Source organism: Myotis brandtii, unplaced genomic scaffold (assembly GCF_000412655.1).
Source record: "Myotis brandtii unplaced genomic scaffold, ASM41265v1 scaffold85, whole genome shotgun sequence".
NCBI classification, from domain to species: Eukaryota; Metazoa; Chordata; class Mammalia; order Chiroptera; family Vespertilionidae; genus Myotis; species Myotis brandtii.
Window position 1 is genome coordinate 174,196 of NW_005371454.1, and position 14,167 is coordinate 188,362.

Below are 14,167 nucleotides of genomic sequence, written 5' to 3' on the forward strand. Positions count from 1 at the left end.
TCCCCCCTGGGTTTCCGATCACTGTCAGTGGCAGGGGGCTTCTTCCTGCTTTCCCTTTTGCCTCCCTGCATTGTGCCTACATATGCAAATTAACTGCCATCTTTGTTGGCGGTTAACCACCATCTTAGTTGGCAGTTAATTTGCATATCGCCCTGATTAGCCAATGAAAAGGGTAGCGGTCGTACACTAATTACCATGTTTCTCTTTTATTAGATAGGATTGTAAGATAGGAGAAAAACAACAAAGGTTAGTAAATATTTACATACTGTTTAAACACAACTGAAGTTAAAAATATACTTATTCTGAATATAAATTTCATGAATTCAAGTGTCTTTCTAGTGATGTCCTAAAAAAAGAGCAGAATTTTCTCCAACATTAAAAGGTTTGTTATAGTAGTACTTAGGACTATTGAGTTGTAACTTTGAATTTTTCAAATACTTGTTTTAGAAATCAGTATTTATTCTCTTGAAATTGTCAGCTATGTTTATCATAATGAGATTGATTTTATTCAACAGCCAGATGATAATTCATCTTTAAAACATAATGTAGAATGTCAGTTTATAATGATTTTTGTCAATGGTGATTCTGTCCCTCTCACTCAGGGGCTTGTATCCAATATATTTGAGTTATAGACAAGGGGCACATATATGGAATGAAAAATATACTCACTGATTGTTACTTGCCTCACCCTCTGTCCCCCAGCTGATAATCACATCTTTGTTTACCAATGGGTATTCTTATAGTAATTAGAATTATTACAACCATAGAGACAGATTCTGAAACTAAAATTAGCTTCTCATTTCTGAGCTTCATTTTGACACTGTTGTTTCCATGAAGGCATCAATAATTAAACAGAAATACATGCAGATATCAACTACATAAAGTGTTTATATGTCTGGAAGTAGGTTAGTATATACAATGAAAATGTTAGGCTGAAGGAAAGTGGAAAGATTCAGAAGGGAGGAGGAAGAAAATGAGGGAATGTTTGATTTCATTTTTGTGGAGGTTTTTATTGGTTTCAAAATATTTCATATATTTAGAGGGAGAGGGAAAGTTAAATTCTAAAAATAGGCTTTGGGGGTAAGGGGAAGAGATCAACCAAAAGACTTGTATGCATGCATATAAGCCAAACCAATGGACATGGACAACAGGGGGATGAGAACATGAGTGGGGTGAAGGGGGTTGAGGGTTAATGGGGGGATGAGGACACATTTGTAATACCTTAACCAATAAAGAAATTAAAAAAATAGGCTTTTGAACAATCCATTTTTGGAAAAATAGAAAGATAAAGGTTCTTAATTTACTGTGAAAATTTAATCACCACAGACAGCATGAATGTGGGACTGCTTGTTAAGAAGGATAACTGGGTGTTTTCCTTAGTCTTTTCTACAGAGTGCCACAGGACAAGGCAATCTGCCCCTATTGCTGAGCCACTCTATTACTTTAGGTCTCATGACCAGATCAGTGGAAGCATGTGGCCTTCTTTGAGTGAAAAGTTATTATTTATATCTAAATGCTCTCCCCCCCAGAACACTCTTCTAATTGCAGAAACATTTCTGGGCATTTTGTCCCCCACGTCAAGGGATATAGGACCCTTCCTGGCCTGCTAGGTGGAGAGGAACTCATTGGCACCAGTGCTATTGTATTTTATCTTTCCTGAAAAGTGACAGGATTGGTGGCCAAGAACTTTCTTATTCCCTGAAACAATCAAAATAATTAATTGTGTTTTGAAATTATGACTATATTTTAATTATTAATATAATATTAAGTATCTATTAATGTGTTCATTGTATGCATTTAGAATGGCCTTGAATATTTATGACTATTTACATCATACCAGAATAATATTTAGGAAGCAGTAATAAAATCAAGCTTCAAGAAGAGCATAAGTTATAGCCATCATAATACCTCATTTTACCTTTTCTTTGATATGCATAGTTTTCTGTGTTTAAGTTTTAGTATTTGTTCATACGCAGTTTTTTACTGTGTTAATTTAGTGATATGAAATATAGCAGCAATAACTAGCAGGGAATTAGATACTATTGATAAATATGGGCAGAGCTAATGCCCATATTATACTCAGTCAAATATGTGTGGATTTAGAGCTCATTGGTAAGCATTTGGAAACCAATATAGGACAATTTGCATGCATGAGATTCATAATATTCTATGACTATTGTGTGATATTCTGATGTATTTTAATAATTCTATTTTATGCATATATTTACATATTAATTCACTTCTGTCAATTTTGTTTCAAAACTATTTGACTTGATTCATTGAGAGAGATACATAAATAACACCAGTTAATATAAAAGCAATAATTCACAATCATAAAAAACTAGAGGCTCAGTGCATGAAAATTCATGCCCTGGAGGGGGGTCCCTCAGCCCGGCCTGACCCCTCTCAAAGTCCGGGAGCCCTCAGGGGAGGGAGGCGACCTGGCTATCAGCGGAAGGTGATGCCCCCATCACATATCTGCTGCTGCCACTGCTAGCAGCTCAAGCCTCAGCCAGCCCTGGTTACCTGAGCCTTGGGCAGCCCTGTGTGGCTGGGCAGCTGCCATCCGAGGCTTGCCTGCATCATGGGCTGACCCTGGGTGGCTGGGGGGCTGAAGGGACTGGGGGATGGAGGCAGGCGCACAGAGCGGCCAGACCTGCCTGGGGGCGGGCCCGTTGTGCCATGTGCCTACCACCCCAGCGGGGTTGAGGGGACTGGGCGATGCCATCTTGGGGCTGTGGGTGCTACCATTTTGAGGGTGTGGCAGTCAATTAGCATAGTCCTTCTTTTTTGGCTGTGGGTGCCGCCATCTTTTGATGGTGTGATGGTCAATTAGCATATTCCATCTTTATTAGATAGGACTAGTGGCCCGATGCACAAAATTCATGCATGGGGGGGGGGGTTCCCTCAGCCCATCCTGAGCCTTCTCCAATTGGGGACCTCTTGGGGGATGCCCGACTGCTTCTTGCAATCCAGGACTGCTGGTTCCTAACCACTCACCTGCCTGCCTGCCTGATTGTCCCTAACCCCTCTGCCTGCCTGCCTGATCTCCCCTAACCACCTCTGCCTGCCTGATCACCCCTAACTGCCCTCACCTGCTGACCTGATCTTACCCCTAACTGCTCTCTCCTGCTGGCCTGATCACCCCTAACTGCCTCTGCCTGCCTGATCACCCCTAACTTCCCTCCTTTGCCAGCCTGATTTCGCTCCCAACAGCCCTCCCCTGCCGACCTGATCTCACCTCTAACTGCCCTCCCCTGCCAGCCTGTTTATCCCTAATTGCCTCTGCCTTGGGCCCAACCACCATGGCTTTGTCCAGAAGGAAGTCGCACATCCGGAAGATGGCCGGTTGACCCGGTCTAATTAGCATATTACCCTTTTATTAGTATAGATAGATTATATAGGATAGGATTGCTTAAATGGGGGGGGGAGCCTTAGGATACGATCTTGGCAGACAAAAATGTGGGGAACCTCTATAGGGTTAAATGTTGGACTGACCTGTTGGCAAAGTCACAAACAAGTCCCAGCTTAGAGGGCACAGTCCTCTTAAGCATAATTAGACTTGACCTTATAACGCTCCCTAGATCTTACCTGGGAAGCTAATCGGCTGAGGGAAGTGCAACAAGAACAAAAACAAGTGAAACTCACAAGAACAGTGTAAACAAGTGAAACTCACAAGAACAGTGTAAACAAGTGAAACTCACAAGAACAGTGTAAACAAGTGAAACTCACAAGAACAGTGTAAACAAGTGAAACTCACAAGAACAGTGTAAACAAGTGAAACTCACAAGAACAGTGTAAACAAGTGAAACTCACAAGAACAGTGTAAACAAGTGAAACTCACAAGAACAGTGTAAACAAGTGAAACTCACAAGAACAGTGTAACTTTGGTAACCACTACCTTGTTTACCTCTGACTATAAAAATAAAGGCTCAGCTTGCCTCGGGATCTTTCTCTGTGGCCTCAGCCAGGCACAGGAAGATCCAGGGAGACTAAAGAGAGCTAGAGAGTTCTGAACACTGTCTCTGTGTAAAACATTCTTCGCCAACTCCGTCCACATCTTTGGGAACCCCTTGACCCCCGGGGCTGGACCCCGGCACAAAAATACATAATCCCTATATCTGGACTGATAGCCAGCCATATGCACTTTACTGCCAAACCGGTCATTAAAGCATTGAACTTCTTTCTTACACCTTACACCAAACAGCTGTTGCCCTTAAAACCCCTCCTCAGCCCCCACCTTAGGTTCTGCCTGGGCTCCTTGCAGTTCACCCAATTTGGTTCTGATTGGTCAGTTTCTATGCCAGTCAGTGTCAAAAGCTCTGCCTCCTAGGCAGCCATGGGCTCCTTGCAGTTCACCCAATTTGGTTCTGATTGGTCAGTTTCTATGCCAGTCAGTGTCAAAAGCTCTGCCTCCTAGGCAGCCATTGGATCCTCGCAGTTCACCCAGATTTGCGTCTCCAGGCCTATCTCCGGGCCTGATCAGGGAGGTGGGGCTGATCAGCAGCTCCCGTGGCTGCTGGTGATGCTGGAGAGAAAGAGGCAAGGGCTGATCAACAGCTGCCATGGAGGCTGAAGATCAGACCCTGCTTCTCTCTCCAGGCCTCTCTCCAGGACTGATCCGCAACTCCCTCAGCAGTCAGTGCTGGGTCGCTGTAGCACTGACTACAGGACTGACTTCCGGTGTTCAGGTGTCCATTCGGTTATTTTGGACATTACAGACCCTGGCTCTTTATATATATAGATAATTACAATAAAATATTACCATAGAGTAATAGAATGTTAAATGCAACTCTTTCTGGGTGGCAAACATGCATTACATATTTTCATAGCTTGGTAAAGAAAAATGCACCATTACTTCAGAATGTATCCTTTTGATAAATTTTATTTAAAATATTTTGAGATACATTGCACTAATGAAAAGGTTAAAGAGAATAAAACAGGGCAGAGAAAAAATTATTGCGCTTAGCAGATATCTTGCAGAAAGCTTGCAGCCTTGAGCACAGCATAGCTCACATAACCAGAAGACACTTTGCATGGGAGGAACCAAGGACAGACCAGACCCTTGCATCAGCAGAGCGGCTTGCAGCCGCAAAAATTAATAAAAACCTATCTCTTCCTGCTCTCTTTGCTGATGCCTTTCTCAGTCTCAGCCCACCTGTACCCAGGTGCCCGGAATACAATCTCTTTTGATACATTATGGCCTCATGTTATAGGTGCACGACCCAGGCCCACTCTGAACCTTTCATTTAGTGCCAAAACCCAGGAGAGTCTAGTGAGGGGTCTGGTAAGAGCCATCACAGGGTTCCAGCAACCAGGCACTTGGCACTCAGAGAGACCGTGATCATCCAGCTCCTGAGCTCCCCTTGTGTCCGGGTAAGCCCCCCAGCCACACTCCTGCACAGCTGAACTTCTGCTGAACTCAAAACACTCACGTGGGCCCCCCTAGCCTTCCTCCAGACTGGCCTGTGTCATGCCTGTGACTGGATAGTGAACTTCTCCTTGCCTTGCCTCCTCCGGCATCAACACTGGGCATAGATTCTTAGGTAAGTGGCTTTAGTCTGTTTTCTTCCATCCGGACTGTCCTATCATTTTGGATTTGGAGCCAGGCTCCGGGCTGATACTGTTCAGCAGGCCCTATGGATATCAAGTGCTGGTTGGGACAAGTCCTTTGGAGGAACCAGGTTCTCTCGCCCACTTTCCTGATGGGGACGCCTGTCACGGAGGGAGGGCTCCATCCGTTTCTGGTGAACGTTAGGGGGAGATGGGGACGCCTTTCTGGGCCTTAACTTCACAGAAAGCAGACCTTAAGCCACTTCCAATTGCCGTGAGGAATTCGCAGTTGACCATTCCCCACACTACACCCCTAGGCTGTCTACTTAAAAGCCTTCAGACCCTAGAATTCGCACAGGACTTCTGGCCTCAGTAAAATGGCACTTTCAATTTCCAAATTCTAACTGACCTTGACAATTCTGTTGCAGGCAGGGCAACTTGTCTGAGGTCCCATATATCTGGGCTTTTTTACACTCAAGGACACATCCTTCTTTCTGTAACAGCTGCTTTCCCTCACAGATTTTTCCTTTTTTACTCTAAGCCCCCAAAGAATATCAAATCCTCCTCTTCCTTCACCACTTTTGATCTCACCGACCATCCCCCAGACCCCCAGCCTATGGCTCCTCAGCCGATCTCCTTTTTAATTAACACTGGGGCCACTGCCCTTTCCGAATTCCTGGGACCTTTGTCCCCTCCTCAGTCTCTATTATGGGGGTTGACAAATTAGTCTCACAGTCATTAGCCACCTCGCCTTTACACTGCATCTTACTAAATAACCCCTTATGCACTCTGCTTGCCCAACTGAAACAGTACAGACATCCCCTCATAAAGCCCAGTTGTCCCAAATGACTGTCACCTATTTCAGTTTCACTGTCACCTCCACAAAGTCACGCCATTCCTTAGACCAGTGATGGCGAACCTATGACACGCGTGTCAGAAGTGACACGCAAACTCATTTTTTTGGTTGATTTTTCTTTGTTAAATGGCATTTAAATATATAAAATAAATATAAAAAATATAAGTCTTTGTTTTACTATGGTTGCAAATATCAAAAAATTTCTATATGTGACACGGCACCAGAGTTAAGTTAGGGGTTTTCAAAATGCTGACACGCCGAGCTCAAAAGGTTCGCCATCACGGTGCTGTCCTCTCCTCTGTTTTTACTCTTTTTACTTATGCTCTCCCCTCTGTCTGAAGTGCCATTGACACGCCGAGCTCAAAAGGTTCACCATCACTGCCTTAGACAGTAAATGCCTTATCTCCTCCATCACTGTCCCCTCCTCTAAACAAGAAATACTCTCCTTTCTTGGGCTCCCTAGGTACTCTTGCCTCTGAGTTCCCAACTTCAGTCTTCTCACAAAACTCCTCTATAACATAACATATCAAAGTGACTCCTCACTGAGCCTTTAGATCCCAAGGCCAGCATTCTCACCCCTTTAATGCTCTGAAAACTTCTCTGACCTCAGCGCCTTCTCACACACACACACACACATCCTTCCCAAAGAACAACTTTCTTTACTGCAAAACTATAAACGTTACTTAACAGTCCAGCTACTATCAAAAGCTGAACTCATTATCACCCAAACCTTAGCATATTATCTCTAAGGAAAAATATGCCAGTTTTAAATCCAATCAGCTAGAGGGCTGGGAACAGACTGTTAGGCCTGCTCTCCCTTCCCCCACCTTTTCTCCAGCCTCATATGCCTATACGTAATTTCCCAAAGTCTTTGGCAAATTAAAACTTTAAAACATTACTATATTAAATGATAAACATCTAAATATTTCAACAAGTGTTAAGTTCACCTAATTTTAGCTTTTATTACAGAAAATTTACAAAGTAAATTTAAAATTGTTAATATAATGTCTTATGCTTTGTTAAAGATATATTTCTTAAAAGTGAGAATGTTCATCAATGTCAATTTAAGAAATGCTGGCTGTTTACTTTTTAATCATCATTGGAAAATTAAGGTTTAAATATTGTAAATGACACAGGCCAGTAAGCCAGAACAAGCAGAATAGAAAAACTGAAATAATAAAATAGTAGTCCACAGCCATCTAGACAACTCTATCTTCCCTAAATCAAGGACACTTAAAAATAAATAAAAATAAACCTCATTTTGGTATATTAGACTACAACCCTCCAAACTAATGTCTCTTTCCTTCCACCAGACCATTTGTCATAACTCTTATTGTTCTAACTTTTACCCTAATAATACTAAAATGTATAAAACAGTTTGTCTTCACCATATTACAAGCCCTACTTGTACTACCACCCCTACATACCATCACAACCTCCTTTTGTGCCCAGGCCTCATCATCCCTGACCCCCAGAGCAAGGACAATAGGCCAGATACAGATGTAAAAACTCACCAGGGCAGAAAGCTCCAAATGCCTAGCAAGGGGCAAAACTGGAGGAAAAACAAACCAACAACAACAAAAAACCCCTTGCCTCCAGAATAACCTACCTTCTCACTAGCCTTCCTGGAAAAATAGCCCCTCTCACATAGCCAAATAACTAATAAATTAGATATCCAGACTTCCACATTCCTGCAGATTGTTAGTGATAACATTCCCCCACCTGGCACAGACTATCCCATCCAAATAGTGCAAGATATTTTTTTAACTCATTACAAACCTCTGGCTCCAGGGCAATTTAGAGAATTTCTCTCCAGATCACATCTGTTTACCTTTATAGTGCTTCTAAATCTCACAGATCTCTTATATCCCTAAAATGGCCCCCCTACTCACCATAGACTATCTTTTAGCCACAGAAGGAAGGGTTTGTTTAATTGCTAACACCTCCTGTTGTTTTTATCTAAGCTCTACAGGTCAAATAGAGGAAAGAACACAATGTATTCTACAGAATACTCAATGGCTAAAGGAGATCAGTCAGTACAGCACAGAGCAGTCCATATGATCCAGCCTACAAGCAGCTCTGCCCAAATTAACCTGGCTTTTACCCCTTACAGGCCCCCTAACACTATTTATCCTACTCCTACTCCTCAGGCCCTGCATTTTCAGAATAGTTACCAAATTTATACAAACAAAATTCCAAATCCTAGTTAAGACAGTAGGAGAGTTTGCCCTTACCCTGGGAAAGGTACCCTACATGCCTATATCCCAGGAAATAATCTGAATGTACTCCTTAGGCATCCATGACAGCCCCTCCCATGTGTGAAACAGACAAAGAGAAAAGGCAACTTCATCCCCCTTCTTTTCCTTTATATATACCCTTTAAGATGGGAATGAAAGGGTTAAAGAGAATAAAACGAGGCAGAGAAAAAATTATTGTGCTTAGCAGATATATTGCAGAAAGCTTGCAGCCTTGAGCACAGCATAGCTCACATAACCAGAAGACACCTGGCATGGGAGGAACCAAGGATAAGCCAGACCCGTATGTCAGCAGAGCAGCTTGCAGTCAGCAAAAATTAATAAAAACCGATCTCTTCCTGCTCTGTTTGCTGATGACTTTCTCGGTCTCAGCCCACCTGCATCCAGGTGCCTGGAATAAAATCTCTTTTGATACATTATGGCCTCATGTCATAGGTGCGTGTCCCCAGCCCACTCCAAACCTTTCACATAATAATGGTCAATGACCTGAAGTTATGGTTTTTTTACATAAAATACTAGAGGCCTGGTGCACGAAATTCATGCATGGCATGTGTTGTGTGTGTGTGTGTGTGTGTCCCTCAGCCTGACCTGCACCCTCTCCAATCCAGGAGCCCTCAGGGATGTCCTACTGATGGCTTAGGCCCGCTCCCCGTGGTTCTCTGCTCTCTGTGGGGCCTGCCTGCTCCACACTGCAGTGGCTGCCAAGCAGGCCATGCTGGGAGCTGCCTGCAGGCCGGGCTTGCCTGCTCCCAGGTCGCCGTGGCAATGGCCAAGCAGGCTGTGCTGGGAGCTGCCTGTAGGCTGCATTTGCCTGCTCCCAGGTCGCCGCAGCGACGGCCAAGCAGGCCTTGCCTTGCTCGGAGCTGCCTCTTCCCTGCTGTCAGTCTCCACGGAGATGATGAAGTTAATTTGGAAACCCACTCCTAATTGGCTGGTGGGCATTGTGAAGTTACGATCAATTTGCATCTTTCTCTTTTATTAGTGTAGATATTATTTCCATGGCCTTTGGCCATTTTGTATTGATTGTAAATAAAAAGCAAAGACTTATATAACAACTTAAATCAATGAAGAATTTTGATTGGGAACAGAGCTCATATAGCATTAATCAGTCTGATAATCATTCTAGAACAGGAATCAGCAAACTTTTTTTGTAAAATGTCAGATTAATCTTTGTGGGTCATATGTTCTTTGTCACAACTAATCAACTCTGCCATGATAACATGAAAGCAGGTATAAACTATTTGTAAGCAATTGGGCATACCTGTATTCCAATAATATTTTATTTACAAAGACAGGTGGTAGACTGGATTTGACCCATATATTCTGAAATACTAATTATCTTAACAGTCCCTATAGCTTTTTCTTTCAACCACAGTTTACATTCAGTAGCATTCCACACCAGTTTCAGCTGTACAGCAAAGTGACTGGAAAACCATGCACTCTACAGAGCGGTCCCCACTGCCCCAAGCACCCACCTGGCCCATATCCAGTTATCTCGACATTATTAACTATATTCCCCATGCTGCAAACCACATCTCTGTGGTTGTTCTGCAACTACCAATCTTTTTCACCCAGCCTCTCAACTCCCCTTGCGTCTGACAGTTATCAGCCTGTTCTCTGCATATATGAGTCTGTTTCTATTTTGTCTGTTTGTTTATTTTGCTCATTTGTTTCCACATATAAGTTAAATCATATGGGATTTGTCTTTCTCTGACTGCCTTATTTCACTTAGTATAATACTCTCCAGATCCATCAGGAGAGGTTAAGGTGGCTGGATAGAAAAGGTGAAGGGATTAAGCAAAGAAAAAAAACCTCATAGACAACAGTATGATTACCAGAGGGAAAGCGGGGAGGAGGCAAGTAGAAGAGGGTAAAGGGGGGATAAATGGTGATGGAAGGAAACTTCACTTAGAGTGGTGAACACACAATACAATATACAGATGTTGTGTTATAGAACTGTACACCTGGAAACCTATATAATTGTATTTACTAATGTCACCCCAATAAATTAAATGAAAGTAGAGTATGAAACCTGAAAAAAATTGTGAGGTGAACATCTTGACAATGATATTTCTGTAAATATTTGGTTTACTAGGTACCGGGTGTCAAGAAAGGTTTCTTGGATTTATATAAGCACATATTCCAACGAGCTCTAAGCACAACTCCGACACATTCTCAGGACACTCTTGTGAAGTAAGAAAAGGCTAAACCAGCTCCAAGCAGCTTTCAGAGACAGTAGAAGGAGACAGAGAGAGGCTCAATCACCAGGCAGAAGGGAGCCAAGAGGAAACCAGGGTGAGGACTGTCTGGTTCTAGATGTACATGTACCTCTGCCTCTCCCTCTGTGTGGCACTCTCCTGTCTCTTCACAAAGCTCAACAGGCCATGGCTTTCACAGCCAGTGGCCCAAGCCTCCAACAATCACTGAGAACCAGGCTCAGCAGCCCCTTGGAAGCACACCTAAGCATCTGGCCTACAGGGAGGGAGACATACACAGCTATTTATAAGGGTGTGCTCTGTTCCGGGCACTGTGTTATTCCGCAGTTACCCACACAGGTTGACTTAATCTTTGGGGAAACCCAAACTTGGAGGAACTCTTAGTATCCCCATTTCACACAGCAGGGAATTGCTGCTCAGAGGGAACAGATGAATGTCCAGGATCCCATGGCCAGAAAGTCTGTCCGGGGATGGCCAAGTCACGTCCTCTGATCGCATTGTTGAAGCCGGCTAGGCAGCCTCTGACCAGCCCTGTGTGACAGGCAGGGAAGCAGCAGAGGGCAGTGAACATTGGTGAGAACTTCAAATGTTGACACTCACAGGAGAGGGATTGGTTTTCTACAACACTTAATGCAAAAACTTCTAAAAAAACTTAACACAGCACATAAAAGTGTTTATAAAACTTATATGTGCTTTGAGTCCATCAGTTGGGATGGAATTTATACAGAACATACATGTACATTTTAAAACATGTATTCAGCCACTGATAACTCTGTTACTCTACTAAATATGATAACAAGATAGGTGTTTCATTTGAGAATGAGATTTATAATTGTGTTTATAATGTAATATTCAGTCATCATTAAGACTTGCTTGAATTTTATGTCTTAGGCCAGAGAGTAGCTTTTATATATTACTGTTTAAAGTAGCAGTATCCACAAAAGAGGACAAAATAATATATTGTAATGGCAGTTAAAGCACTACCTAATAATCCCTGTCTCAAGTCCTTTTTTGTAATGAGGCAGTATATAAATAAATGAAATCAGCCGACTCTAATTCCTTTTATGTATGTTTCTTTGTTTTCCCCACCACTCCTCATTCCTCCTGTAAAGCCCCAGTCCCATGAAGTTCATGCCAACTGCTATGCTACCCTCTCTGCCACCCCCGTTGCCACCACTTCCTACTTTTAGACATTCCCAATCATGAATAAATCCTTTGGCGCCTCAGTCATGGTCTTCAGGCCGACCCCAGTTACCACAATCATTCTGGGTGCCATCCCCCACCCCCAGCCTTGACTTGTTCAAAACCCTTGCGAAAGTCTTCTCTTCCCCAACAACCTCCGCCAGTTACTCCCACCAGCGCCCCTCCCCGCACCGTCACCATTAGAAACTGCTCCCTTAAATCCCCGATTCCACCATTCCCACACTGCCCACACCTTCTACCTTCCAATTCTCCATGAGATATCTCCTGGATGTCTCGCAGCTACTTCTCACACCAAATGACAGAAACAACGGAGTCAGAAGTACTGCGGTGCTGTTCAGTCCTTTAATGACATTAGTTGACAACAGAACCTGGCTTCCTCAGCTAGGCGACATTTAGCTTGGGCTGCTCCGATGACTCTTGCCAGGCACGGGGACTCAGGCTTCAGCCTCTTCTGGATGCACGCTTTTGGTCGAACAGAGTGAAGGCTGCATCGCGGCAGCGCGGCACTTCATTGCTGTTGGCTGCCCTCTCCGCCTCTGGCTCGGTGGTCGGCGCACTCGGCACACATGGCGCACTTGGAGCACTTGGCGCACTTCGGTTGTTGGCCTCCATGCCCGCCATCTCCACGATGTAGTCCGTCAGGGAGTCGAGCATGACCATAACCAAGTCATCTGCGCGGGAACTTTGATCTTGATTCTGTTGATTGTTTTGAAGAAGGCGATCCACGTAGGTCAAAGGAGACTGCAACTCGGCGGTTAAAACGTGGTCTGGAGTCTTGGAGGAGTTCGCAGGGCTTTGATTTTGTGACATGGTTGCTGAGTTTCAGTCCGATCAGCCCTTCTTAACTGTATGTATAGCTAGACGAGGTCTTTGAAGACACCAGCGCTCAGTTCTGCCTCTTTTATCTCTGCACTCTAGCCCCTCATTGGTCAGGGAGCCCTTTATGACATCCTGGACTTTGGGTCGCCATAAGTGTCCATTGTGACCTCATCAGACCTCAGCCTAGAAATGTCCCCTACAGGGACCTGTAACTCTAGCGACTGGCCCCTGATTTTTGAGGGACCTGTCATTTTCTGCTTGACTTTAACATTGTAAAAATAAATGTGTTTCAATTGAAAACTTTTCCCATCTTAAGGACACAATTCCATGCTATCTGATTCTAACCTTACATTGTCTTCAAGGTCCTTTACAACCTTTGATTAGTTGTAGGTTACTGATAAACATGTAAACTGTCTTGTCTAGCAGAGATTAAATTGTCCCCCTGTGATGATGTCATGAAACCAGTTTTACATCCATTTATACATTCATTGAAATGTTCTTGATTAATATTCCCATATCTAAATTTGTTTTCTCTTTTCAACCAGTTCTAACACCTTGCCATTCCCTCATTGAGAAAATAGAATCTTTTAACACATGTTCATTTTATATCTGTATGAATGTTTTGGTTTTTTACACCTTTTGAAAAATATATTTTAATCATCTTGGAAGTCACAATGAGATGCTCAGTAGATTCATCTGTCAGAATCAGGTAGACGTTGTTGAGCCTCATTTTTAAGAATCATTTTAAGCCCAGATGTACTTTTTCTTGGCTGTCCTAGGTGAAGCCAAAGCACCAAGAGATGTTTATTTTTGTTTTTTATCATTTTCATTTTCCTCTACTAATATTGTGTTTCTGCTTTGTTTTTGGTTCGTTTATAGCTGATCACAGTCATAAATATGTCTATTCCAAAAGAGAGAATGTAGAAGGAAGAAAGGAGTCTCTGACCCAAGCAATTTCAATATTGAAGCACGCAAACCTCCATAGCTTCAAGGCCTGGGAATAATCATTGTTGAGGTGAGGCTCTTCCCTCTGATCCCATGACTTCACCTGGCTCCACAGCTCTGCCCTCTATGTTCTGCACTCAGAATCATCTTTCCTTTTGAATTGAGCACATGTTTGCAGTTGAGTAATTTATCAGCCCATTTTCTGCTTGTCAACACCTGGAAGTACCACAACCTTCTATCATTTCATCCTCTGTCTATTCTTTCAGTTAAAAATGACATTGTTTCTGTTGATTTAACATATGCAAAAATCCTGTAGTCTC

General features: G+C 43.2%; 1 protein-coding gene across 1 annotated transcript; it reads right to left on the reverse strand.

Annotated features, from left to right (window-relative positions):
• Positions 1-12,524: 12,524 nt before the first annotated feature.
• HYPM (huntingtin interacting protein M) lies at positions 12,525-12,893 on the reverse strand. Its single transcript, XM_005884740.1, has one exon. It carries the CDS (start codon positions 12,891-12,893, stop codon positions 12,525-12,527), a length of 369 nt encoding a protein of 122 aa, XP_005884802.1.
• Positions 12,894-14,167: the final 1,274 nt, after the last annotated feature.